At 39.4% G+C, this 27,144-nt stretch overlaps 2 protein-coding genes and 1 long non-coding RNA gene across 13 annotated transcripts in view; 2 read left to right on the forward strand and 1 right to left on the reverse strand.

The window, feature by feature from the left end:
* Positions 1 to 2,222: 2,222 nt before the first annotated feature.
* Positions 2,223 to 13,305, forward strand: akap8l (A-kinase anchoring protein 8 like). Of its 3 annotated transcripts, none has more exons than XM_088341914.1 (13): positions 2,223 to 2,356; positions 2,790 to 2,825; positions 2,989 to 3,190; positions 7,398 to 7,917; positions 8,695 to 8,809; positions 8,897 to 8,946; positions 9,177 to 9,198; positions 9,756 to 9,858; positions 9,946 to 10,087; positions 10,496 to 10,601; positions 10,686 to 10,816; positions 10,949 to 11,044; positions 12,480 to 13,305. In XM_088341914.1, exons 1-13 carry the CDS (start codon positions 2,332 to 2,334, stop codon positions 12,909 to 12,911), a joined length of 1,980 nt encoding a protein of 659 aa, XP_088198040.1. In that variant the 5' UTR covers positions 2,223 to 2,331; the 3' UTR covers positions 12,912 to 13,305. The 3 variants fall into 3 exon arrangements, with proteins under 3 accessions (XP_088198040.1, XP_088198041.1, XP_088198042.1); XM_088341915.1 differs by having other exon boundaries at positions 8,698 to 8,809; XM_088341916.1 differs by lacking the exon at positions 2,223 to 2,356 and adding an exon at positions 2,374 to 2,496.
* LOC148361191 (uncharacterized) lies at positions 10,471 to 25,490 on the reverse strand. 6 transcript variants are annotated; one of them, XR_015851118.1, is made up of 5 exons: positions 25,326 to 25,490; positions 22,652 to 22,725; positions 22,487 to 22,582; positions 16,333 to 16,415; positions 10,471 to 10,768 (listed from the first exon to the last, which is right to left on the reverse strand). It is a non-coding gene; the product is annotated as an uncharacterized LOC148361191 (long non-coding RNA). The 6 variants fall into 6 exon arrangements; XR_015851114.1 differs by having other exon boundaries at positions 22,487 to 22,587; XR_015851113.1 differs by having other exon boundaries at positions 16,306 to 16,415; positions 22,487 to 22,587.
* Positions 15,093 to 27,144, forward strand: part of LOC148361192 (bromodomain-containing protein 4-like) — a 34,153-nt gene continuing 22,101 nt past the window's right edge. For 2 of the 4 annotated variants that reach the window (XM_088341910.1, XM_088341911.1), the window contains exons 1-7: positions 20,404 to 20,428; positions 23,244 to 23,322; positions 24,713 to 24,953; positions 25,042 to 25,134; positions 25,901 to 26,038; positions 26,121 to 26,253; positions 26,321 to 26,622. In XM_088341910.1, coding sequence (XP_088198036.1) covers positions 24,825 to 24,953; positions 25,042 to 25,134; positions 25,901 to 26,038; positions 26,121 to 26,253; positions 26,321 to 26,622 — 795 coding nt within the window. In that variant the 5' untranslated portion in view covers positions 20,404 to 20,428; positions 23,244 to 23,322; positions 24,713 to 24,824. Of the gene's footprint in view, positions 15,248 to 20,027; positions 20,050 to 20,403; positions 20,429 to 23,243; positions 23,323 to 24,712; positions 24,954 to 25,041; positions 25,135 to 25,900; positions 26,039 to 26,120; positions 26,254 to 26,320; positions 26,623 to 27,144 lie in introns of those variants that run through there. The other 2 variants (XM_088341913.1, XM_088341912.1) reach the window with 2 other exon arrangements.

The raw sequence follows: 27,144 nt of genomic DNA on the forward strand, positions 1-27,144 counted from the left end.
CAGCACCCCTGCGACCCTACGGGGGATAAGCAGTGCAGATAATGAATGTATGAATAATACATGAACCAATGTTTTGATGAATATTCATAGCTTGAGGAAATTCTATATCTTTTACAGAGCAGAATCCATACCTAGTACAGGTAGTCACCGCCACATTTGTTTGGTATCTTGTGGCTATGCTGTGTTCATTTGATACTGTTTTTTGTTTGCATTAGAAAATACAGAGCCATCTAGTGGACAAATCTGACACCTATACTGTAAAGTGATTTAAGATAATGTAACACTGTTCAGGAGTGTCACTTTCCATTTGCGAAAACCACATTACACTTTGTGGTTAGTAGAAACTCTTTACAGGGATGAGGTGTACAGGGATGAGGTGGAGTCACTGACAATGTGGTGTTCGAAAAAACACCTCATGCTGAACACCACAAAAACAAAAGAACTCATACTGGACTTCAGGAGGAAAGGCATGAACCAAGCACCACTCATTATAAAAGAGAGAGTCCACTCTTTCAAATTCCTGGGTGTGCACACCTCCGATGACCTCTCCTGGTGGGCAAACACCAGAGCGGTGGTAGGGAAGGCCCAGCAGTGACTTCATTTCCTGAGATTGCTCAGGAAAAATCATCTGAAACAGCAGCTGCTGGTGTCCTTTTACAGAGCCACAGTGGAGAGCATTCTGACATACTGCATTACGGTGTGGGATACTGGGTGCACGGCAGCAGACAGTAAAACACTTCAGAGGGTCATCAACACAGCCCAGAGAATCGTTGGTTGCTCTCTACCCAGTCTGGAGGACATTGCCTGCTCTCGCTACCTCATCAGAGCAGAGAACATCATCAAGGACTTTTCTCACCCCAACCACCATCTCTTTGACCTGCTGCCTTCCAGCAGACGCTACAGGACACACAAAACAAAAACAAACAGACTCAGAGATTGTTTCTTCCCCAGAGCCGTCACCACCCTTAACACACACCGCACAAAAAATTGAAACTCTTGCAAACACACTACCTCATACAGATGTAAAATTGTGTTCATGCCTATGCTCACTTTGCACAATGTTGCCTATTTTTGCACAACCACATATTGCACTAATACAATCCCAAAACTGTATGTAACATCCTACATGCCCACATTTTCTTGTGTAAATATTGAATAAATTATAACCTTTATCTTTGTTCCTTTATCTTCTTTGTTTTCTTTTATCCTCACTGTTAAATGGGAAATTGGAGTGCCACGTCCAATTTCGTTGTCACAATATGTTCAACCCATTTTGTAACAATGACAATAAAGGTATGTTCTATTCTTTGCACAATGTTGCCTATTTTTGCACTACCACATATTGCACTAATACGATCCCAAAACTGTATGTAACATCCTACATGCCCACTTTCTTGTGTAAATATTGTATAAATTATAACCCCTCTTTGTTCCTTTATCTTCTTTGTTTTCTTTTATCCTCACTGTTAAATGTAAAACTGGAGTGCCACGTCCAATTTTGTTGTCACAATATGTTCAACCCATTTTGTAACAATGACAATAAAGGTATGTTCTATTCTATTCTCATCTCATTGGCTGCATCGCTTATCCTCAGTAGGGTCGAGGGGGTGCTGGAGCCCATCCCAGCAATCATCGGGCAGTGGGCAGGGGACACCCTGAACTGGTTGCCAGCCAATTGCAGGGCACACAGGGACAGACAACTCGCTCGCTCATTCACACCTAGGGACAATTTAGACCGGCCGATCCACCTGAAATGCATTTCTTTGGAATGTGGGAGGAAACCCACGCAAGCACGGGGAGAACATACAAACTCCGCACAGTAAGTCCGGTAGCTGGATTTGAACCCACACAGGAGGTTCCCAAGACCTTAGAACTGTGCCGCACACGCGCTAACCACTGCGCCGCCGTGCTGCCCTCTATTCTATTATATTAGTTACAAAAATCAAGAACCAATGCCACCACCCACATGTAATCCAAAAATGACTCCTATTGAAGATCTCTCTATCCATCTATTTATCTATCCATCTATTTATCCATCTATCTATCTATCTATCTATCTATTTATCCATCTATCTATCTATCTATCTATCTATCTATCTATCTATCTATCTATCTATCTATTTATCTATTATACATAAGTTTTGAACGTTTTGTGGATTTCATAGCCCCAAAGGTTTTAGCATTAAAAGAACATTTACATAATACTGTAACACCCATTATAAACGTAATAGAGGATGTGACGTAATTCCTATCACGTGACGCAAGCAGTTTCGTTACCCGCACTAGCAAGCGTTCTTCGGCCTCTTTGCGTTTATAAGGCTACGAAATACGATGGATAGAAGAAATTACGGCTCGGGTAAATATGCAACCACGGTTGTGACTAAGCAAACGAAATAACTTATTTTTGTTTGTACTATTATCTCTCTAAATGTTTCTTTTGGATATCGTTAGCGGCTAGCTTAGCCCGTTTGGGGCAGTCGCTTGCGTCGGAGTCAAGTATGTTTTGAACAAATATGTCTGGGGGTTGGCAGAAATGGGTATATATTAGAATAACATATCATGTTAAGTATTTAAACAAATATCCCAAAATGCAAGGCTTTTCCTTTCTTCCTCGTCTAAAACAAATTGGCAAGCTAACGCCTCATTGTTGGCGTAGTGGTTGGTTCAAGTGCGCCTTTGGTTCCTGCTTTGTTGCTAGTTTACGATTTACAAACAAACAAGGAAATTATTCGAAAATGTAACATTTTCATTTGTTTTCTGACTTAAAATATATCCTTGTATTCTAACAGGATTTTCAAATTGGAGTGGAGGAAGCGGCAGCAGAGGTAAGTGATGATGGAATAAAGCATATGCACTTTTCTAGCAACCGTTTCGTAAAAAAAAAAAAAACTATAAACCGATAATGATCAGTAGGAACTGCATTTCATTCTCAATTAAGGATCAGATCTTGCTTATTCATGTGTTGTCTAATACTGTAATCTGTATTAGGCTCTGGGAACTTTGATCTATTTGGTGGGAATTTTAAGAATTCCATGTCGGGTTTTGGAGGTGGCAACTCCAAGAGAGGCCCCTCTGGATCATCCATGCTTCAGCAAAAGATAACCCATGCAGATGAAGTTATTGCCAAGATTAATCAGCGCCTGGACATGCTCACTCAGTTGGAAGGGGGCATTAAAAGCAGAGGTGACAGGTAAGGCATTTTGTTTCTACTATTTATTCGTCCATTGTTATATTTATATTTATATATTTATTAAGTGTTGCCTGTGCAAGGTGATCAGACCGTTAATGTTGACCCTAAATGCAGAATAATTTTGTTATCGCCCTCATGACCAAAAAAAAATGTTTTAGCTATAGTGATGTAATCACGTTATGAGTTGACAAACTCTTAACTAATGTATCCAGTATGTTTTCCTTGAGCATACATTTTAAAGAGTGTAACACACTAATTTGTATCTGTAGTTTGGCACACATGAGATACTCAGCAATTAGGTAAATGTGAATTTAAAAAATAATGAAAGGACAATTGACTAAATAAATGAAACAAAACTGCATAACTGGACTATCCAGTGAATCCTACAGTATACAAGTTTTACTCACAAATTGGGCTGCATGATTTATGGAAAAAAAACCTAATTAAATTTTTAGACCTATACTGCAATTTCAATGTGATTTTCAATTTTAGAAGAAAAGTGCATTTCTGTGCTCGTTTTGTTTTTGGGGGGAACTTAAATGTAGCGACATGCAAATTTACCTCGAAATGCTGTTATTACTGACTGAGAGAACAAGACTAACAAAATAACAACTATAAAAACAGAATTTTAGTTGAAGTACTGCGAAATTGGAGGACTACTCCTTTCAGTGTAAGAAAGCGATTTAGAGAGGAGATTGCCAGCTACACACTAGTGGACGGGTAACCCTGACTTCTGCAAGGTCTTTGTGATTACATGAGTAGTGGTAGTAATTTTCCACGAGGGGTTGCTCCAAGTCATCCGTTTCATTGGTAATGGATCAGGCGTTGATGACTAACCACGTTCAACAGTGGTGGCTTAAGAGTTGTTACCCTACCTGTTAGTTTTCCCCTCTGAACGCTGTCTCAGTCAATTCCTGGATGCGATAAAAATCTGGGGAGCACCTGCTGGTGATCAGCATTTCTTTGCGGTTTTTCGATTGTCCTCAGAGTCCAATTTATTAATGAATTAATTTTCAATGTAACGAGCCTCTAAAATTACGAGCTGTCGTGTTTGTTTTGGAGGCCAGTTGTGTGCCTCACTGTTTTACTAAGCGTTTACATCAGCCTATCAAAGTCTCGTGACGCGTGTTGCAAACTTTGCCTCGTCTTTATTGGCTGATGCCATTAAAACACGCTTCTGATTGGCTGGCGACGTTCAACCTCGAGATGTGCAAATACTTCTTGGCCAAACACTCATCACTCAAATAACAGTGTTACTATTCATCTTTTTTTTTTTTTTTTTTAAACGCAGTGTTTTGCGGTTACACTATCGCAGTACTTCACATCGCAATATTGATTAGATTTCATTAAATTTTGCAGCCCTATCACTAACACACAATAATGTCGACGGATAAAAATAATCCACCTAAAAGCATTTATGCATCGGTGGACATCCCTTGTAATGCGCTTGTTTCACCACCTAATTTCTGTTTACATCTAAACAGACTGGTAAGATTGTTTTCAATTCGGCCGTTATGGTCAGACCTTTTTGATTGACACATTGGCAAAAACATCATTCAGGCAGGAATAAAAACCTTCTTTTTCCAACTAAGATTACTGAATGTTGGTAGCACTTGAAGTGATTGGTTAAGTTTGGGACAAAACTTCAGTTTTACAATTCAAAAGAGACCAAAACCGTCCATATTCTCCAAATAGTTCCAGAACAGCATTCAATTTCCTTTGGGTACGTCTTTGATTGGGATTTAAGCAAATTTTACAGGAATGTTAAGGGATTAAGGATAACAGTTGATACTAATCTGTCCCTGTCTTTCATTACTATTTTCCCCAGTACCTGTGCCACTTAACATTGTAAAGGTGTCAAAAGCTCAGTACACAGCGTTAAGTGTTGGTCCATTTCAGTTTTCATGGAAAATGATGCTTTGACATTGGCAACAAAAGAAAATTTACGACTATATATTGAAGGATTTGGATTTCGTAGCAGTTTGTCATTTTCATATTATAAATGAGAGTTTCGCTTCACATTTTACGTGTATTTCCTGACTTTGTGTGTATGTGTGCATGCGCATCTGTGTCATTGAGCATGCCTGGGGCCTACAAAGCCTTTTCTTAATCTTCTGTACTTGCGGACATCATTATTTTCATTTTTGCCATTGTATATTTCTCACCTGCCAAATTCCAACCACTTCTTTCCTGGGACTAATAGAAGCGGACAAGTGAGACTTGTTTGTGAAATTATCATATCATTGAGTTTGAATTTTTTTCATTGCCGGTTCATCAGTTCACATGTTATTTTCGCACTAAATTGCAAGGGGGCGCTAGGCCTGTTTTGATAATTTTAACCTAGACATTGAGAAGCGTAAGTAGGAAGCGGTTTATTCTCTACTTACCAAGTTGGAGATGTTTACTGTTAAAAGTGACAAAGAGGATAAAGATTTCATTGGATTTAGTGATTTGGAATGAAGTTTAACAGTTTGAAAAGCATGTTCTTTATGCTGGAGTTATCTAAATAACTCTTAATATGTTGCGTTGTTACTGACATTACCAGACATGCCATTCATGTAACCTTTGTTTACCGTACACTTATTCAGCCACTTGTTTTTTATTTTATTTTTATTTTAGATTTCCATTTAAAATGTCATATCTTTTTGGTGTTCGATTTTATTAAACAAATTCCCTCCAAAATGCATCTTATTGTCCAGAAATTACGGTAAACATGGTTGATAAATAAATGTTAACATTTTTTTAGCGTGCTATGAAATGTTTTAGTACTCCTTAACATTTGACCTCTCATCACATGATTTTGGACTTCAAACAAAGTTAGACAATTTGCTTTTGTTGTGAGGAACGAATTAATTTGGAAACAATTGTGAAGTGCTATGAATTATTTGTATTTATTTTTTGGACCATTTGTACAAAAAATACAGTGCAAGAGAACTGTTTTGCATTTTGAAAATATGAAACTAGGATCAATGTTTACCTTAAAACAAAATGAATGTATAATTGAACTGCTTATATACATTATATAACTGTATCCATGTGTTTGAATGGCCAAGAAAAAAATCTACACACAAATAAGTGGAAAACTTGGAAACTGCTGTAATCAACACCATCTAATTAGAAAATGCTAATATTCAAGCTTTTATCTGTTCTTCTATACCTCAGGAGTTTATACCATTTGTTGTTGATTCGTTGGGTGGAGAAAAAAGATTTTGTATGTGATTGACGTGTTTAATATCTTGTGCGAGCTGTTTCTTTTGAAATGAAAGTGGAATAAGAAAGCCTGATGCGTTTGGGAAAATGGTCGTCACGCTTTTTTTCGACCTCTTTTTATTATGGAGGACCTATTCCATATGTTATTTAAACTGAACTTTATCTTTATAGAGCATATTTCATGAAATGTTTTTTTTTAGTACAAAACAAGACCAGTTACTTATACAAGCCTTAAAGATACAAAATATAGCAACTTACGAGCAAATTCAACTTACGAACTATCGTCCGGAACCCAACTTGTTCCTAAATCGGGCAGCGTCTGTACTTCATTTCTGTAGCTATAAAAATGTATTTAAAGAACATTCCAGGAAAATATATTTTTCCCATCCATCATGTTAGATCACATTTTTCCAAGGTACAGATGGCCATTTGCTTTTTGTTGCTGGTGTCTGGACACTTTTTTTCTCAATCCTAAACCCTTGAACACAGTCCTCTTTGCTCAACTTTCCTTACTGAATACTAAAGCATTGCTCTTCTCCATGTGGCCTTACTTTGCGCTCTGGTTTTTGGTTTCGCACAAAAGATTAATGTAACGCTGGTGGCCCTAGAACAAATATTTGATCAAGGCACTTAGGTGTTCAATTAGCCTATAAGGAGCACCCCGAAACTCATACTGTTACCATTTATTATCAACACCACCCTTTGCTCCTTTGGTCCACTCATCCTATACAAATTAACTTAATTTGCAGTCCCCCACTTCAGTTGACCTCTTGAATGTTGAAAGAGTTCTTGTAAATGTAATTATTCAAACTAATTTTACTGTTCTTTTGAAATTTTGCCAGCAGATTATGGTATTGGTAGATCTGTCTTGTGACCTGAAAAGAAAATAGTGACACTGTGGAGACAAATGGATGTCAGGTGGAGAAATCCAAACCTGACAGCCGTCCCTGCCTTGCTGTCTGCTTTTCTCTATCAACCCTCTCCCTCCATCCCGCAGGTTTGGCCAGTTCGATTCTTTCGACTCACTGTCCTCCCGAGATCTCTTCAGATCCGGTGGCAGTAACTATGGTTGTGATGAAGACCGTGGTGGCAACATGCGAGGAGGCTCAGGCTTCGGGGGAGGCATGGGGGAAGGAGGGGGAGGCGGCTTCAACAGCCTCTCCTCTTCCTATGGAGTCGCTAAAATGCGACAGAATATGCGGGACTCCTTCACGGGTCTCTCCGGTGGGGGAGGCTGGGCCGGAGCAGGCCGTCTTTCCCCCAGACGGGGCGGAGGTGGTGGAGGGTTTGGAGGCTACAGGTCAGAGTCCATGCCATTTGGTGGAGGTGGCCGGGGAAGCAGTTACTCCCCGATGGGCGGCCGAGGCAAGCCCCCATCCCTCCTATCCAACCGCATGTACTCCGAGGGTGGTTTCCACCAGGGTACCTCCAAAGGGCCCCACGACTTTCCCGGGAGGCATTTTGGAGGGGGGCCCCGGGCCGGCCGCCAACGAGGGCGCAAGAGACCCCTCAACAAAGTAAGTACCTGCTGCCAAAGCAGGAAGCCCTACTCAGATACTGGCCAAAGAGCCGAGTATGATCCCCACATTATCTACAATAGACATAATGGCAAGCCAGCCTTTTTACATTTTTGCCCTTTTCTGTACCGACATTTTTATCGGCTTTCCCCTTACTGCGCCCAATGTTAATTAAATTGGTGTGTAGTGTTCCTCACAGACCTTGATTGCTGTTTTTAAGTGCGAGTTGTGCTTCCCACTGCAGTGAATAAGGGGAAAGTAAAACGTTGCCATTTTAGAAATGGAAAAAATATATATATGCTTTGTTTCCCACACTACTCTATTTGGTGTGTTTGGGGAAAATAAACTCTCAGCAAAATCCATCAATTTTGAACATCTCAAGGGGTGACCAATTTGCCGCTTGCTGTAAACTGAATGACATAACCTGTCACTTGTTTGAATTTGTCTGATAGAAGACGCTGAGCTTTGAATTGATTTTCTTGGCTGCCCCCCATGAGTCATATTAAAATGCGTGGGTTTTGTTGAATCGTTCATATTCCCACAGGCAATTTGTAAATCAGAATGCAATGCTCAGTGGATTCTTAACAGATATCACCAGGTGAGTCTTACAAATTTTAGCAAATGTCTTTAGTCATCACCTTATAGATAAGATGCTTTTAAAATGTGCTTCTTAAACTCTGAGTAGTTTTTCTTGAGGATTGTAAATACTTTTTTGCCCAAATTAAATCAATGCAAGTCATATTTGACTTGATCAAGTTTGTTTTGGATGAACTTCAGCAGGTCAAACCACCAAATGATGGCCAGAAGAAAAGAAAACAACCTCTCACTCCTACAGATGAGCCTGAGTCGAAGATAAACCGGACTGAAAGTGCGGATGCTGCCCGATCTGATGGTAAGTCTGTCGTGTGGTACATTTCAGTTAACATGTTCAATTAAAGCTTTGGCAAGCAATTAACAGAAAACGGGTTCATTTGTGCAGCAAAAGTGGAAAAAACTGATGACAATACTGAAGCAAAAATTGGTTTTGTGGTGAGTATCAAAACTAGACTACGTCTGCTTACATCTGACTAAACCAGGGGTGGCCAACCCGGTCCTCAAGAGCTGCATGCCCTGCTTGTTCTGGAAAGTTCCCTACTCCTAACTCGGGTATCACCTGTATTGGAGCAGAGAAATTCCCAAAACATGCAGGAAATTCAGCTCTCAGGGACCAGGTAAGCCACCCCTGCCATAGACTTAATAATTCTCTTTTCTCTTTTCAGGAGACTACTGATGCTAGTTCAGGTAAGCACAGTTATTTATTCCCCATCTACATCGGTTGTAATAAACCTTACCTGAAAACAAGCCACAAGATTAGCTGGATTTAAAAAACACAGTTTCAATCAGATTTGCCCAATGTTACAGATAATCTGTATTTTGTTACGGATATCACGAAATACTACCAGCTACAGTGTTTGTTCCAAATAGTTAAAATATTCATAGGCAAATTTAACAAATCGGTTTAAAATTTGTACAAATAATAAAGATCTACAAGTAAAAATTAGGTTTTGTTAACCTACTTTCCAACACATCTGTTCCATGTGTTCATTATCCTTACCTGAAATGTGCTGTAACAAGGTTTGGTCAGGCAAATATTTCCCATGGTAGTCATGCTCGTATAGGGCGAATTTGCATCCAAATTCCCACTTGTATGCTGATTATGCCATTATCTATGTATTTTAGCTTACCACATAACTGACTTCATTTATAGATGGCAAAATGTACAAATGCTTGACAGGACTATTTTCTGCTGGTAGGCTTCCAAATGACCACACAGCTAAGCTTTGCCCTTCTTTTCTCAGTTGTGGTGAAACAGGACGAGGATGCTAATAAGCCGGCTGCGGCACAACCTCCTCCAAAGCCAAATAAGTCGAAGGGTAAAAAGAAAAGGGGCTTTCAAGAAAGGTGAGAGGAAAGGAGTAATAAATGGCCACTGACAAAATCATGGCAGACTTGAGAAAAATATTTTCTTCCTCCGTTTTCACTATCCAGGGTGATGTTTGCTTGCTCTGTGTGCAAGTTTAAATCATTGTACAAGGACGACATGGAGAGTCATATGGAGAGTCGCTTCCACAAGGACCACTTCAAGTTCCTCGCAGGCCAACTGTCCAAGCCGACCACAGACTTTCTACATGTGATTAGCATTTTCCTATTCAATTATTTTTGCTTTGTGGCAAACACCGGGGTTGTTATATATTATGGCACATTTTGGGGGGCTGGAAAACTTTTGGCCACTTCCCACTTTATGTGCCATGCTTGAATGTTTTTACATCTTACACCTTAATGGGTTACTAACATAATATAGTAACGTTCCCAATTTCATAAGTCAAATACAGCCGATAGCCACTTGTGCATCTACAAGATAGAAAAGAAACAACTGTCATTCAACTCGTTCAAAAACAGCATTTCAGTGTTATACATTATTCCGTCCAAATGATGGTGTAGTCAAGGAAATTAATCCTGTCGAGGCCCTTACCTGGGTTCCCATGGATCCTTGTAAAGTCACAACGAAACCCGTCAACTGTCACTGTTTTATTTCCAGGAATACTTGCAGAACAAGTTTAAGAAAACTGAACACATAGTCAGCCAGATGGAACATTACAATGATGCCATTTGCCAGATGTACAGACAACAGGACCTAACTAGAGGTAAGCTATGCCTGCAAAAAGGTCTGTTGACCTGCTTTCTTTTGGAAGAATAAGACAAACAATATACTACCAATACTCTTGCAGAGATTGGCATGGAACACTTCTTGAAGAAAGTGGAAGCTGCTCACTGCAGTGCGTGTGACATCTTCATTCCCATGGAACTCCATCTGATTCAGAAACACATTAAAACACCTGATCACAGCTACAATCGCAAGGTATACTGATGCATTGTGTTTGAAATACAAACGTCGTGTGAAAAGACATTGTTTGTAATGTCACTATTTTAGAATACTATATAACTCAAAATTTCTTGGCTCCATCTTAATCCACTTATCGGTTGATTCTAGGCAATGATGGAGCAGTCAAAGAGAGCCAGCGTTTCCGTTGCACGCAGCATCCTCAACCACAAAGTCATTGGAAAGAAGTTGGAAAGCTATCTCAAGGTTGGTCACTTCATAAAATGTCAAGATAATTCTTTAAAAGGGACAAACCTTGCCAGTGAATTTAACCTAACCAGCGCTAAGATTCCTCCAGTTGCCAGTCACACGATATAGTGCTTTGAAAATGTTTTTTTCCCTCAGGATTATACTAAAATTATGTAACGTAACCTACTGTAAATTCCGGACTACGGAGTGCACCCGATTAAAAGCCTCATCGCACGATTAAAGGAACAAATTCAACTTTTGTTTTTTTAAGCCACTGGTTTAAACAGCCATAACAATAAACTCATTCAACATCCGTTTTTACGATTACAAAAAAAAATCTGAAAATTTAACACATTGTGTCACGATTGAGACACAAGACACATTTGTGGACTAGGTCCACCCACATTCATCAATCTTAATCAACTAACATACTACTAACTATATATATATATATATATATATATATATATATATATTAGAATATGTGAATTTTTTTTTTTTTTTGTTTAACTGGCATTAGGGCTCCAACAACGGAGCGATATAATCGATTATTGAAATTGTTGAGGCAATGAGTTGCCAACGCATTTAATTATCATCGATTTATCGTGTCATGCAATTAATGAGCCTCTAAGCACATTTATCAATGCAAATGGGTGCATCTCATTGTAGTATCTCTTTGATACGGCAGAAGGCGCCATAAGACCGTTTTTATAAAAGTATTTTTTAATCATTTATATTGATCATTACATTGTTACATCAAAATCTGCTTTAAACAGTCAAACAATAGAAAGTTAACAAGGGAACAGCAAGTGCTGTAGAAATACGGAGTAAAATATATGAATATAAATTAATAGAACATATAAAGTAAGAGAAGGTGATATGTCGAACACAAGCGGCAGCCTTTAAGCATATTGTATATTATTTGCACATTGGGAATTTGAATATAATCATTAGATTCAACCACCTAAAAAATTATTTGACAAGTTTTATAGGCGGGTTTACATTTTAGGTATTTTTGTGGATTAGAATTTTGCTACGAAGAAAAAATTAACTTATTGCACTTTCTTCATTTTTGTTTTGTGTGATAAGTCTAAATGTAATGTGATCTTTGGATAGGGTGGTAGGATAAAAGTATCTTACACATTTGCAGGTGTATAGCATACATTTGAATGGATTTTATACATAGTTTTTTTTTTTTATTGTTTTATATTATACAGCATTCTGTTGTGTGTTATTTTTTTCTATCTGTCCAGAACTTCAATATTTATATATAGGGAGGAAATTTAAAGTGTTTTTTTTTTTTTTTTTTTTTTTTTTAATCCGACTCATCAGCTAATTGAAAGGACAATCGAACAATTCACCGATGACTTTAATAGTAAATTAATTGTTCAATTATTCTTTTAGTTGCAGTCCCAACTGATATGTTAATTAAAAAAGGTGTTTCTTTTCATAGGGACAAAATCCTTTCACTGGTAACGAAGAAGGCCAGGAGGACGCAGCTGATTTTATGGTAGTCGATGGAGCAGGGAGTCAGGAGGAGTCTGATACTGTTCAGGTACAAGCGGGGAAGCTGGCGACTGAGCAGCCAGCACAGGTAGAAGGGGAAAAAGAAGTAATTATGGAAGAAGAGGAGATGGGCAACAAACAGGAGTGTGAGGAGGAGAAGGAGCAAGAGCAACCGGAGGAAGTACTCCTTGAAGGTTCCGGGGAAAACCTCGAGGACATCGGGCTACTGGGGGACATAGGAGAGGGAAATCAGGAAGAGGAAGGCTATGAAGTAGCTAATGACGAAGACTACGTTGATGATGAATACGTGATCAACGATGAGATTGATGAAAATGAGGAAGCAGAGGTGACCGCTGCCCTGGAAAGCGACAATGAATGAATTTGGAAACGTTCCTGGAAAATGAAGTGCATGACAAACAAATATGTAACCTTTTAGATTTTGCACCTGATTCAATTTTGATGTTTGTGCGTGTACTGCGTGAAGTTGTCTTAAAATGCAACTGGATGCTGATGCCGGTTCAAAAATTACCTTTGAAACAGGTTATGGGATCCTGCCCCCGTTTTTGTGTTTTGTCAATTTACTTAGCATTCGTAAGTTGTTACAAAGTGCTTTGTATTCATCAGCCTACTGATAGCTTTTAATTTTTAATGTTTTTTTTCTTTATCAACTGCAAGTGGGTTACTTGTTTCAAAGCAGGTGTAAGTTAAAGCTTTGTATTGAACCTCATAGTTGTTCTATCAAGAATAAACTAAATGTTTTTCACTCTTAACAATCTGTGTATTGATCATTAGGTTTTTTTTCTACAAATTGAATACTAGATGTGCAATTTTACATTAAGATTGAAAACCCAGACAAAGCACCACATAAAGGTTTCTGGCAAATATCAGCAAAACATAGCATAACGATTTTTCCGGGAATTCAATTAGCATATTTTTTTTACTTAGTTTGGCCCTAAAACATGGATGTCTGGGGTTGGCTTTATTAAAATATCAAAAACGAAGCGGGTTTTTGGTTTCAAAGCAAATTATATAGAACCTCGTGATAGTTCTGTGAACAGTTATAAGACTAAACTTGAGTTAACCAGTTTTCACTAAGCTTTGTGTACGTTAGGTAAGTTATTACAAACTAGTGAATATATGAAAAATTGCATACACTATTCAAAGGAGTCCTTAGAATATCAGTGAAAGAAAGCCTACCGCTGTCCAATTTTGGTTATTTTCGGAATTTAATGGACACTAATATTTGACTGCTACATGTTTGCTGTAGTGGAACAAAAAAATGAGTGCTACAAGGAGGAATACAAACTACCAAAACTCAACGTGACCCAAAAACAATTCTCTGTTTTTGCACAGCCTTTCACAAAAGGTTTTTGGGATGTGGCAGCAAAGTGGTGGACAATAATGTCAGCTCCCTCTAGGTGAGCCTAATGTAATGTAAAAATAAACATGTTTTCGACCTCATCATCCATCCGTTGTCTTCCGCTTATCAGGAGTCGGGTCACGGGGGTAGCAGCCTTAGCAGGGAAGCCCAGACGTCCCTATCCCCAGCCACTTCCTCCAGCTCATCCAACGGGATCCCGAGGCACTCCCAGGCCAGCCTAGAGACATAGTCTCTCTAGTGTGTCCTGGGTCGCCTCCTGCCGGTGGGACATGCCTGGAACACCTCCCGAGGGAAGCGTCCTTTTCAGATGCCCGAGCCACCTCAACTGACTCCTCTTAATGTGGAGGAGCAGTGGCTCTGCACAGAGTCCCTCCTGGATGACAGCTTCTCAACTTATCTCTAAGTGAGGGCCCAGCCACCCTGCGGAGGAAACTCATTTTAGCCAATTGTATCCAGAATTGCGTTCTTTCGGTCAAAACCCACAGTTCAAGACCATTGGTGATGGTAGGAACGTAGATCGACCGGTAGATCATAAGCTTTGCCTTTCGGCTCAGCTCCCTTTTCACCACGACGGACCGGTACAGGGTCCGAATGGCGGCAGACGCTGCACCGGCCTACTTAATAAAATGCACGTTCATATGATAATTGATATATTTTTGTTATTTTTTTTCAAGAATCAATTTATTTTTACCACTAGAAGTTGCTAAATAATACACACGGCCCCTTTAAATTTGCGTAGTTTGACTAAAATTGGACCAAATTCGGGAATGGCATTTGTTTGGGGAACGTGCGCCACCTTGAGGAGGACTTGTGTATAAGACGTCCAGTCTTTGGTCGGCACTCGGCATGTCCCAAAACTGTTTAAAATGACCTGAGTATCTTACCGCCAGGACAAATCCAAAGACCACGTACAAGTAAGCGGACACAAATATTTCAGTTAACGAGCTAACATTGAACATCGAAAAACACGCATATTTTTCATTTTATTTTGAATTGTCCTTTTCTGCTTCGACAAAGTGGTCATTGCGAAACCATTTTTAGCGAATGGTACATTAGTTTGTATTTTAAATTAAGTCAATATTTGCGAAAAAACTGCCATCGCAATATCCATTTGATTAATGTCTGGAGCTCCCTTTACCGCGCTTGTGTAAATGGTTGCAGATGATTGCATAATACGTCGGCGAGGGGGCGGAGCCTCGCCTGACACTGACAGCGGTGTCCCGCCCGGCCGCCGTGCGTATGACGTCATCAACGTCGAACGGAGAGTCGGGGACTGTTTGTTCTGGATTTGGGCTGAGGAACGTCCCACTAACGCCAACTACGGACTCCACCTGGTATGAATTTTGCTCGTTTGGGTGTCACTGTTGTCCGTAGCGCGGTTTTAAACCCGACACGGTCAGGTGGAAAGGACTTAAAGCTCTCCCTCCATCCGCTGTCAAGAGTGAGCTTCGGCATGAGCCGTCTTTGGGCCTTGCGCCGGTTCGCAGCACACACGCGATGGACTATTTTGCTGCCTTTCGACGCTCACGTTATTCGTGTCGCGTAGTGCTTCTTGGCTTTTTTTTGCTCCGTCACGTTTTATAATCGCTAAGGTGCATTTGGTGCGATTTTGGACGTGCGCGGTTACTCTGTGTGCACGTTAGCTGCAGTGATGCTAAAAGCAGCTAGCCGAGCTCAGGCTGTTTGTTTGTAGCCCCCGTAGGCCGTATTCATGACATAACTTACGCGCTCCAGACTGCGTAGCCGAGGCGCCATGGCGATGGGGCCGTGCGCAGTAGTGTTGGGCGGTTCGCAAACGAATGGAATCTGTAAGCCGACTCCTTTCGATTCGTTTCTTCTATCTCATGATTAGTCAATATGCATTTTTCTTTTCTCTGGTGAGGGGCCGGGGTCACTTTGTCACATAAAATGTGTGACGTTCACAGAAAAGCCTTTTTACTACTGATCAAAACTCTATATCCATCTATCAACCTTGGTTTGATCCCCCAAGAGAGGTGACTGACAGCAAGACAAACACATAGAATAACAAAGAAAACAATAAATGGAAAAAAATAGCAAAAAAACACATACAAACATTTTTGGACCATGGCCAACCCAAATGCCCAAACACCCAAACAAGTTAGGCACCTCGTCACCCAAGTTGGTCATGCTTTCGTCCCTCCAGATGAAACGGGACACAAGAAAGCGGCCATGTCACTCGGGTCAGGGTGACACAACACACTCTTTTGTTCAACAGCAGGGCCCTACAGCGTTCACTGGTTTACCCCTGCCGCATCATACAGGTACCCTGCCCATCCCTTAGAACGCGTCCAAACATCCCACGATCCTTTTACAACACCTCTCCACTCATTCCTATTATCAACAAGAGCTCGAGCTTCCACTAGATTTAGACCTCTTTCCTGCAGTGCATTCATAATACCATCCATCCACGGCCTTCCTCTTGGTCTCCTTCCATTTACTTCTGCTCCGTAGATCCTCTTCAACATTCGCTCCTCATCCATCCTAAAAAATAAATAACACTATTTATGATTCCAATGATAACAAAATAACTTGGGTTAATAGATCATAAACCTCCCGATGTGCCATGCAAAATCTTAACAAGTTCATGATCAGCTCAGTTGTCAGAGCACTGGACCTCCAGTGGTATCGCTGACTTGTTGATAAGGCAGCAGATTTTCTTATTATCATTTTTTTTTGTCACGGTACCAGGGACGTATGTAAAATTTTGTAATTTTCTATTCTGTACTCTAATCACTGGTACAGCAACTAGTGATGGTGTGATAATGAGGTAATATCTAATCCCTTTTCATGTGTCATCTATATCACTGGTAGTCCAGTGGTAAAAGTTTTTTCTCTTTCTCTTTTTCTCTTTCTCTCTTTCTCTCTTTCTCTCTCTCTCTCTCTCCAAAAGCCCCCGATAAGCAGGTAGGTGCCTTGCATGGCTGACGCTGCTATCGGTTAGTTAGTGCTGGGTTTTTCAACCTTTTATGAGTCAGGGCATGTTTTTTACATTGGAAAAATTTTGCGGCACACCACTAACCAAAAATGATATAAATGACACAGAACAGTATGTTTAATTACAATATAATTTATAATACCCCCTGTTTTTTACAGCACAGACTCTTGACAATGACACAATATTTGCAGAAAATGATTCATAAATCTCATCTCATCTCATTAGCCGTACCGCTTATCCTCATTAGGGTCGCGGGGGGGCTGGAGCCCATCCCAGCCATCTCCGGGCAGTGGGCAGGGGACACCCTGAACTGGTTGCCAGTCAATCGCAGGGCACACGGGGACAGACAACTCACTCGCTCATTCACATCTAGGGACAATTTTGGACCGGCCAATTCACCTGAAATGCATGTTTTTGGAATGTGGGAGGAAACCGGAGTGCCCGGAGGAAACCCACGCAAGCACGGGGAGAACATACAAACCCCGCACAGGAAGTCTGAAGCTGGATTTAAACCCACGCAGAAGGTTCCCATGACATGAACTGTGCCGCACAAGCGCTAACCACTACGCCGCCGTGCTGCCTGTTTTATAAAATTTTAAAAAGTGACATTGGATCATCAGCACACCTGATGATCTCTCACGGCACACTAGTGTGGCGCGGCACGGCACAGTGGTTGAAAATTACAGTTAGTGTGTGTAAAAGGGAAAGTGTGAAGCACATTGTAAAGCGCTTTGAGAGGTCTTCAATGACTTGAAAAGGGCTATATAAATGCAGACCACATTAAAAATGGTAATTGGACTGCATGTACATACTGAAGACCTTCCCAAGCGCTTTACAATGTTTTTCACACTTACCCATTCACACATACGAGAATGATAGCAGTGTCTGAAATAACGTCTGCCCGGACCCGGGACGTGTTTCTTTTACGTCGGGCGTACAACTTACACAACGTCTCTGCCCGGGTGGCCGACAACTTTTTTCAAGAAAAAAAAATATTTTGTTTTTATTTTTATATTTTTTTCAAATCAAACTTTTGCTTTATTCAGATTCAGATTCAGATTCAGATCTACTTTATTGTCATTCTAGTACACGTGTATACAGAACGAAATGTCGATGCATCTGGCCCCCACAGTTTCCTTGAATGTACAGGTATAAATAATGTTGTATTGTATTTTGGCTACGTATAGTATTTTACCATAGTGCCGATAGTGCAAGAAGAGTAGCTAACCAGTTGTGCAAAATGGGCAGTCAGGTTAACAAGTCAGGTACACAGTAACATTAACACTGTAACAATAACGCTGTAATTACAATAGTGCAGAGAGCAATGTGCAAGGAGTGGCAAGCTATAAAAAAAAAACTGCCAGTAGTGCAAAAAGTCAGATTAGCAGCCGTTTAGATTTAAGTTAACTATATGTTAGATTGACCATTTAACAGTCTAATGGCCAGGGGGACTAGACTATTGCGGAGCCTGGTGGTCCTGCACCGCACACTGCAGTACCTCTTCTTTATTCTGATTTCAAAAGCTTCGTTCAGTTAAGACATTTTAGAATTTTGGTTCGTTTGGCAATTTGCATACTCTGCAGCCAATGAGAAGCCTGCATCGAATAACTTTGTGCTTTCGGACTTTCCCGATCGTTATTAGGTCTTGCAATTGCACATCATTTTCCAAAAATTCAAAAGAAGCTTATAAAATTGATGACGCCACAAAACGTAAACGTACATTAAAAGCCTAGTGGAAAGAGGAGTTCACGTGTCTTGTAGCAGACAACTCAACGCAAACATTGCATGAATGAAGAGGAGTAAATACTGGTACATACTGATGGCAGATGGAAAACAGCGATGTCATATACATGCAATGGATGTTATAAGTAGATTTATAATAAACTTAATTTGAAAGAGTTGTTCTGTTATATATTCTGATTATCGATCCTTAATACTTTGAAACAATGGTTTCTTTGTTATGAGTCGTCTTATTGTGTTTCAAGTTGTGAAAAATGGGGCAGGCGACTTTATGCAACTTTTCAGAGTTGCCTGCCCAGGTGTCCGGTAACTTTTTGTCAAAAAGTTTCAGACACTGATAATAGATTTGATTATTAATTTGAATTATGAATTAATTTTCTGTGTGTTATATTATTAGTAATACCAGTTAAATGGACCCTCAAAATCTTTATTTTTTTTACTGCAAATATGCAAATGTATATTATATATCATAAATATATTGTTTTTAACATTTTTAACCTTTTGCCCGTTTTTACTTTTTAAATTGGTTTTACTTGCACTGAAAGGAAAAACCCTGCTATTTCTTTATATATATAATATTAGTTTTTGTAGTACAGTGGTTAGCACAATCAGCTAACACGCGCAAGGTCCAAGGTTTAAGACCAGGTGGATACAATTTTTGGCCTGAAGAGGGATGGGCGCCACCAGGCTTCACTTGCCCAAGACACACCGCAGGAAATGGGGGCCCCACGACCCTAGTGGTTGAGTGATCCAACCAACTATAATGACAATAAAGGTCATTTATTCATTAATTCCTCAACTTTCGTATTTTTTTTTAATTGCTTCAGGTCTTTTTGCTTCTCTTTTCCTTTTATCTTTTTACGTTTTATTTTTTCTAAACTCTCACCCTCATTTTTTGTTTTTAATCATCCCCCACTTTTTTCCCTGTTTTAATTTTTTAGTTGGTTTCTTCCCAGCTTTTCCTTATTTTTTTCTTGGCTTTTTATTTCTTCCTTTTTTCTCTTTTTCTCCTTTTATTTTTTTTTTTTAATTCTTTTGAACTTTTGCCCCTAGCATTTGTCTTTTTTTTTTTTTTGCTTTATTTACCTATTTTAAGGAGTTTCATACATAATAATAATACGAAAATATAGATAGATAAATAAACATCTAAACACGTTACATACATTGACAGTAATATCCTAATACAATATTCTAATTTGTAACAAAAGACAAATTGAAGAGCCGTTTGGGAGCCAAAAGAGCCGGCTCTTTTGAACGAGCCGAGTCGAAATAGCCGGTTCACTAAAAAGAGCCGGAAATCCTATCGCTAGTGTGCAGCGTGATGTACAGTACCTCGATTTCGTAAATACCGAGCTGCGCTAGCGGTATTCTGAAAGCCCTTTACGTGCTAAGTTGACACTAGCTGGTGAAACATGGCGACGTGCTTGTCTGACATGGAAGGTTAGCAAAGGCAACAGTGCAGTACCTAACACGTCTCTTTTAATGGGGACTGTAACACAGTAGTATTTTTGGCTGCTGGGGATTATTTCATGTTATTTAATTTTAGTTCCCCGTAGGTTCTTTTAAGACATTAACCCTGACGCGAGGACCAGCTAACAGCTCCTGCGTAGGTGAAGCTAGCTTCCACTTAAAAGCTTCTCTTTGATTAGTGCTCTTTGATGTATGGTCTTTGTTAAACGTCACAAAGTTTGCTGTATGTAATTTACCCTCCACTGTCTTCCACTGAATAAAGTCGAGATCAAAATGGCATTTACTACGGGACAGATAATCGGCCGCGAGTTTGCGTCGATGATATTGCAAGTACGAAAAGACAACCGGGGTGAGATTTGACGTAAATTTTATTACGAAAGGGAACTATTTATTAATTGTGTAACTGATAACGTTTACAAAGGCCTTTGAAGTCGCGCGAGATAAGATGCCAAACGTCAGACGAATTGATACTCTCATCTTGAACAAAAATGAAAAGTCCAGCGACTTAAATTCAACCTTTCCACCCAGCACTTGATGTATTTAGGGCTTTGGATTTCGGGTCAATCCAGGTTTTGTCCGTTTTAGACCATATTCTCTCCCCCCAAAATATCCAAGACACCACTGCCCTGTAAAAACTTTTGCCTAGTTATCTTGTCGTTCTTTTATCTGATTTCTCCTCTTTTAAGTCGTCCTTACGTGTTTAATCTGGAGTTCTATGTCTAATGTCGTTGCAAACAATGTTCACTACGTTGTTGTCAATTACAATAAATCCAATTTCAAATTAGGATTCTAATACGAGCAAGATCTGATCTTTAAATTTAGTTTGAAATGCAGTTTGGTCTGGTCATTCTCCTTTTTGTTTTTATGATGCCGTTGCGATAAAATATAGCTTGTGATTCAAACAATGTTCTAATTTTTAAATTGACCATCAAATGATTGTTGTAATGATGTAAGGTATGGTAATTTGTTTAAATGAATGATGATAGAAGAAGCTAAGTTATTTTGGGAGCAGGTCTCTTAAAAGCCTTTGGTTTTAACCTGTCATCCCTTTTTTCTCTTCGGGTTGTTTGTTATGATGTGATGTTTGTTGGGACATGATTAAAAAGAAAATATAAACAAGACAAATACCAAAAAAAATGAAGTGAGGGATGCTTATTAAAACAACCGCTGCACGTGCTACAACGTAGCCTGTCTTATGTGGTGCAAATATAGTCCAAAATTAGTTGTGGTTTTAAAGGCAATTGATTAAAAGTAGTTTTATTTTATCTTTTCAACACTTGGACACATCTTGTTTAGTTTGTACAACCAAATAAGACGTCTTTTGTCAATTCATTTTTTTGTTTTGTTGTTTAGTGCAGAATTTATTATGTCCCATCATATACAAATCTAGGCCAATAACCGCATTTATAACGGAAATTCGACGGTGCGTTAGTAGGAATTGTGGTTTTAGCAATTTAAATGCTATGTGATATCTATATTTACTTTATAATAACAATTGTACTAGAATTATTAGTGGTGTTAGGGATCAACTCCCAATTGATTGCAGTTGACCCCTGCCCCCCATTTCCAAAATGCTTGATGTCATGTATGCTTTTATCAAAATTGAGTCTGTAATAAACATAAGCCTATACTAGGTGTTTTGCTTTTTATTCTTAATAGCCAATCCACTGCTTCTCCACTTTTAGAGGAGTCAGTTGGGGTGCTTTGGCCAATCCTTCCACTTGCCCATAAACGGCACCAGATGGATGGTAGAATGCCACATAAAGGATTTACTTACATTCTCAAGGACCTGCTGTTTAAAAAAATATATCAGTAACTTACAACAGGACTGCCCATCTTTTTGATTCACATTGCACTGTTGTTTGGAGCGGTTTAGAGATGAAAGAGGAAATCTTTGAAGTGTGCTCTTGGGAGAAGATTTTATCCAGCAAGATGTCACACAGTTCAACTGTCTTTGTTGTCATTGTTTTATGAGATTAGACATGAGACTCCAGGATAAACACGTAATAAAGAAAAATAAGATAAAACAATGTCAGAATAAATAGGCCTTAGTTGTAAGTGATTTAGAACAATGGCACAATGAAAAACGGTAACGTAACGTGTTAATTAATAGGATCATTCAGAATTCTTGGGCTGAATAAGTATTTCGTCAACCACCAATTGTGCAAGTTCTACTTGAAAAGATAAGAGAGGCCTGTAATTGTCAACATGGTTAAACCTCAACCATAAGAGAATGTGGTGGTGGGTGGCGGCGGGGGAACAGGACAGCAAATGACATTGTTTTATTTTAAAATAATCTATTTCCAAACTAGAGTGGAAATTGAGTATTTGATCACCTACAAACAAAGCTTGGTGTTAATGAACCAACTGTGGGAGCAATTATTATATATAAAAAAAAAAGACCTACAAGTCCATTGGCAATATTCCTTGATCTGGGGCTCCCTGCAATCTCTCTTCCCAAGGCGTCAAAGGATAACATGAGTGGTGAGCAAACATTCCAGCACTACTCTGGGTGGGACCACAGTAACTCAATCAGCCGCCAGGGACTCAAATCCTGCACTGCCGGACGTACCTCCTGCTGAAACCAGTACACGATCAAGCCCATCTGCAGTTCGCTATAGAACATTTGGATGATCTAGAAGAGGACTGGGAGAGAATGTATTATTGTCACATGAAACAAAAATATAAATTCTTGGTAGAAAACACAGATTCTTGTGATTGGAGGAGAAAAAAATACTGAATTACATCCGAAGAATACTGTAACCACTGTGAAGCATGGGGGTGGTAACATCTTGTGCTAAGAGACAAGGACAACTGATCTGTGTAAAGAATGAATGAGGCCATGTATCGAGAGATTTGAGTGAAAATCTCTTTCTGTAAGGGCATTAGAGATGAGACATGGCTGCGTCTTTCAGCATGACAATTATCCAAAACACACAGCGAGAGCAACAAACGAGTAGCTTTGAAAGAAGAAATTCAAGGTTGTGGTGTGGCCTACTCGGTCTCCAGATCTCAACCCCATATAAAATATTCTAATATTTTCAAGTGGGAGAACTTGCACAATCAGTGGTTAAGTAAATACTTCTTCGCCCCAATGTACATTGGGTTTCTGTTGTTCTTTTTGAGTTCCTTAAGGTTATAACCAAATGTTTTTAATTTTTCAGAGAGAGTATCACCGTCTCCTCGTCGACCACACAATGAACACCAAAGCAATTTAAGTAACAGCAAGACCTCAACAAACATGTAAGCATTAAGAAAAACGTATTACCGCCATCTAGTGTTGAGCTTGAAAAGGCTGCATTTTGAAGTATGCAATTAATTACCTATGTATGCAAAGTTCTTCTCCTTCAGGTATGCAAAGAATAAAATTGGCGGATAAACTTGTTAGCCTACAATTTTTGTAATTCGATGATCAGATGTAGGTCCATGTATTTGAAAATATCTATTATGTTGTTAAACATGTGTTAGGTTGTGAGTTACAAAAATGTTGTTTTTTTTTTAACAAAATATTGGCTCACTGACTAATTACACCATACAGGCCATACAAAGGTAATGTATGTAAAGGAGTTTGTAATGTATTTCAAAATAAGCCAAAGTCAAGATGAATGTGAATAATTATTTGACCCAGTAACACTGTTCTCATGTTTTTGTACAGTATTTAAGAAGCGAGAAACAAGACAGAACATATTTAAAATGATCATATTATGAATATATGGTGCCAGTCATGTTTCTGACCAGGCCACCACAATTTTGCTCATTCTAAAAGGAACCCCCTGTGATAAGTGAAAGATGTAAGCCTTTTAATGAGAGCAAATTTTTGTTTATCTGACCATAACCATATAAATGATTGTCATACACAATAACTAAAACATACATGACTTAAAATTAAAACCATTTAGATGGCAATTTTTGTCCTCTCGGATCAGAACATTGGTTTAGCATATGTTGAGTATAAAATGACTCGTTTGTAAATATAATCATTCCGTTTCATCTGGAGGGACGAAAGCATGACCAACTTGGGTGCTGAGGTGCCTAACTTGTTTGGGCATTTGGATTGGCCATGGTCCAAAAATGTTTGTGTGTGTTTTTGCTATTTTTTTTCCCCTTTTTAAATTTTCTTTGTTATTGTATGTGTTTGTCATGCTGTCGGTCACCTCCCTTGAGGGATATGACCAAGGTAGATAGATAGATATATAGGATTTGATATAAATATTGTAAACTATAAATATATATCCTCTGACCTATACAGCTTAAAATACATTTTTGTGATTTTGAAGTACATGTTGAATTCAATGTACACAAAATCTGAGCTATGTATATTTTAAAAAGTAACTTTACCTGTTCCTCTACATTTATATATTTAAAAAAACAAATGGGTTTGTGTCATTGACACTAAATTACTGGATGTTGTTATAACTAACACAAGTTTTGGGTTTTTGAATGGTTAAGAAAATCACATTCAGACACACCCAATGTATTTGCCGTGAGGGCTATTGGAACAGGCAGTGCAAGTGTTTACAAAACGTAACCGAGGTGATTGAGGTTTGCTTTTTGGGAAAGGAGGCATTGTTTTAAGCTTGATGACGAGCTAGAAAGACCAATTTTAACAAGAAAACGTACTGCTGCTGAACAGAGAGTCAAGGGAGGAGTGGAATGGCCTGAGGGGGATCCCCCCGGTCCTGCCTGCCCCGTCCAGGTCTGATCTTCCTAAACCCTCTGCTCGGCCGCTAAGAACCACCACTGTGATGGGGGACGGACTGGAGCCAGGCAGCAGCCAGAACCCTCCTTCGGCCCTGCAGCCTCACCTCCTGAACCCCGCACCTCCGGAAACAGCTAATTCCACCAGACCCAAACGCCAGACTAACCAGTTACAGGTGTGTGGGTGGAGCAACTTTTGTTTGGTGTTCTTTTTTGTGAATACCCTGGATTTTAAAAATACGTGTCCTTGTTTTATATTTTCAGTACCTGCTCAAAGTTGTACTGAAGACACTATGGAAGCACCAGTTTGCGTGGCCCTTTCATACGCCTGTAGATGTTGTCAAACTGAATTTACCTGTGAGTCTTTTTCCTTATTAAGGGATATAATTTAGTTTAGTTTGCATAAGTGGTCAAGTTTGTGGGTCACCAAGTATCTGGTACCAACAACCATAAAACTTTTAGTATTTTTTTTCCATTTCGTCACCAGTCACACAAGATGGCTCTAAGTTATATGGTAGCTGAATAAAAAGAGAAATTATGCTACTCACATTTTGACGATTGTTAGGCGCTAGTCAAGAGAGAATTATCAAAGGTTTACTCATGGAATTTCTTTTCTAACACCACCTTCCTGTAATTGCAGAATTTTGATCTTATGTCCATACTCTTTGGTAAAACCCGGGACAGAATTGCAAGTGCGCCCTCTTCGAAATAATTTGCTTTCTAGTACATGGATGACATCGCCCTCTTCTTTCCCTTTTGACATCACTGCTATTCTCTAAGTGTCATGATTAGGAAAACACTAAAAAGGCAAAACACACTTGAAGTATGAACACTAAAGTGCTTAATTCCTGTGTGGCATATTGCTCCTTTACTTAAATATGGTAAGAGAGGAAATCATATTGTTATGTGCAATAACAGTTACCAATATGTATAATCTCTGTAAAACGAGTTCTCACTCAACCAGCAATAGCTATTTAAATTAAAGATGACAATTTACATCTTGTACAGTTTTTTTGTGCTTAAAATCACATCTAGCACAGTACTCCCAAGATAAACTAATCCAACCTTTAATTCTTAGCCTACAACTTTTAGAGCTCTTTTCCCCTTGCCCGCATCTTTCTAGGACTACAATAAAATAATAAAAACCCCAATGGATATGGGTACAATAAGGAAACGCTTGGAAAACCACTACTACAAAAACGCCCAGGAGTGTATTCATGACTTCAACACAATGTTCACCAATTGCTACATCTACAACAAGGTCAGTTGCCAGGAACAATTTTAATAGATTTTGCTCATACATTTGGCCAAGGTTGTTACATACTGTCCCTTGCTGTTTGCAGCCCAGTGATGACATTGTATTGATGGCAAAGGCCTTGGAGAAGCTTTTTCTACAGAAAATCACACAGATGCCGCAGGAAGAAACTGAAATCGCCGTGGTGACTAAGGGACGCCGTGGCTTAAAGCGAGAGCCTGGTATATGCATTTCTTGCCACCAAATTCCTAATTTCTCGTGTTTACTCAGTTGTGTGCTCGATTTCAGCTCCAATCAGCATGTCCGAATCAAGCCAAGACATGTCATCCCCAGCTAGCACCCCACACACACGAGGCTTCTCGTCTCCTTCTACCATACCTCAGACACTCTCATCTTCGACCCCGCCTACACTGGCCCAGCCCCCACGAGTGCCTCCTACACCCACAGCTCACACACCCCATCTAGGATCTTCATACTCAGTCGCAACAGCAGGGGTTCTGCAGCAAGGCATGACCTCTGTGGCCCCTCAGGCCGCTACGCACCCTGGCCTTCATCCTAGCCCCTTGCAAAGCGCCTCTTCTCTCGTCAAGGTATGCACAAGGCCACTAAAGGACAAAATTCAATACAAATTTTGCTTTTGTGGATTTTTTTAAACAACTGTATTATCCAGACTAACCCGCACCTTAAAACCCCAAATTCACCAGAAGACCAGCAGAATACAGTCGAAAAGATTCGAAAATGCTTACTTGAAAAGTCTTAAAAGGTATTTTAATTATTCTAAATATTAGGCCTTAATTTGCATTAAAATGTCTTAAATCCAATTTTCAAAAGTTTTAAAAATATGAACACATTAATAAGAGTAATATTTGTTGAACTAAAATGATTTAGTAATATTTATCAAATCTCTTGTAATAAATCACCGATTTACTTTCCTGGCAACATGGTGTGACCACGAAACTATCAAAACGGTGATGTGGTTTCAGTCGGGCCTTTATGAGCCGACGCATATCTTAGGTCCACAAAGGATACACATACACACAATGAGATAAAATCTAATGTGTTTTCATGTGTCATCTGTATTACTGGTGCCCGCACTCTCACCGCTGCAACCT

The sequence above is a fragment of the Urocampus carinirostris genome, chromosome 8 (genome assembly GCF_059441175.1).
Source record: "Urocampus carinirostris isolate Australia breed hairy pipefish chromosome 8, RoL_Ucar_1.0, whole genome shotgun sequence".
Lineage (NCBI taxonomy): Eukaryota > Metazoa > Chordata > Actinopteri > Syngnathiformes > Syngnathidae > Urocampus > Urocampus carinirostris.

Coding starts and splice junctions, on each gene's coding strand:
- akap8l (XM_088341914.1), top strand. CDS start 2,332: ATGGATAGAAGAAATTACGGCTCGG. Junction 2,826..2,988: donor TGGAGGAAGCGGCAGCAGAG/GTAAGTGATGAT, acceptor AATCTGTATTAG/GCTCTGGGAACTTTGATCTA. Junction 9,199..9,755: donor GACTACTGATGCTAGTTCAG/GTAAGCACAGTT, acceptor TTCTTTTCTCAG/TTGTGGTGAAACAGGACGAG.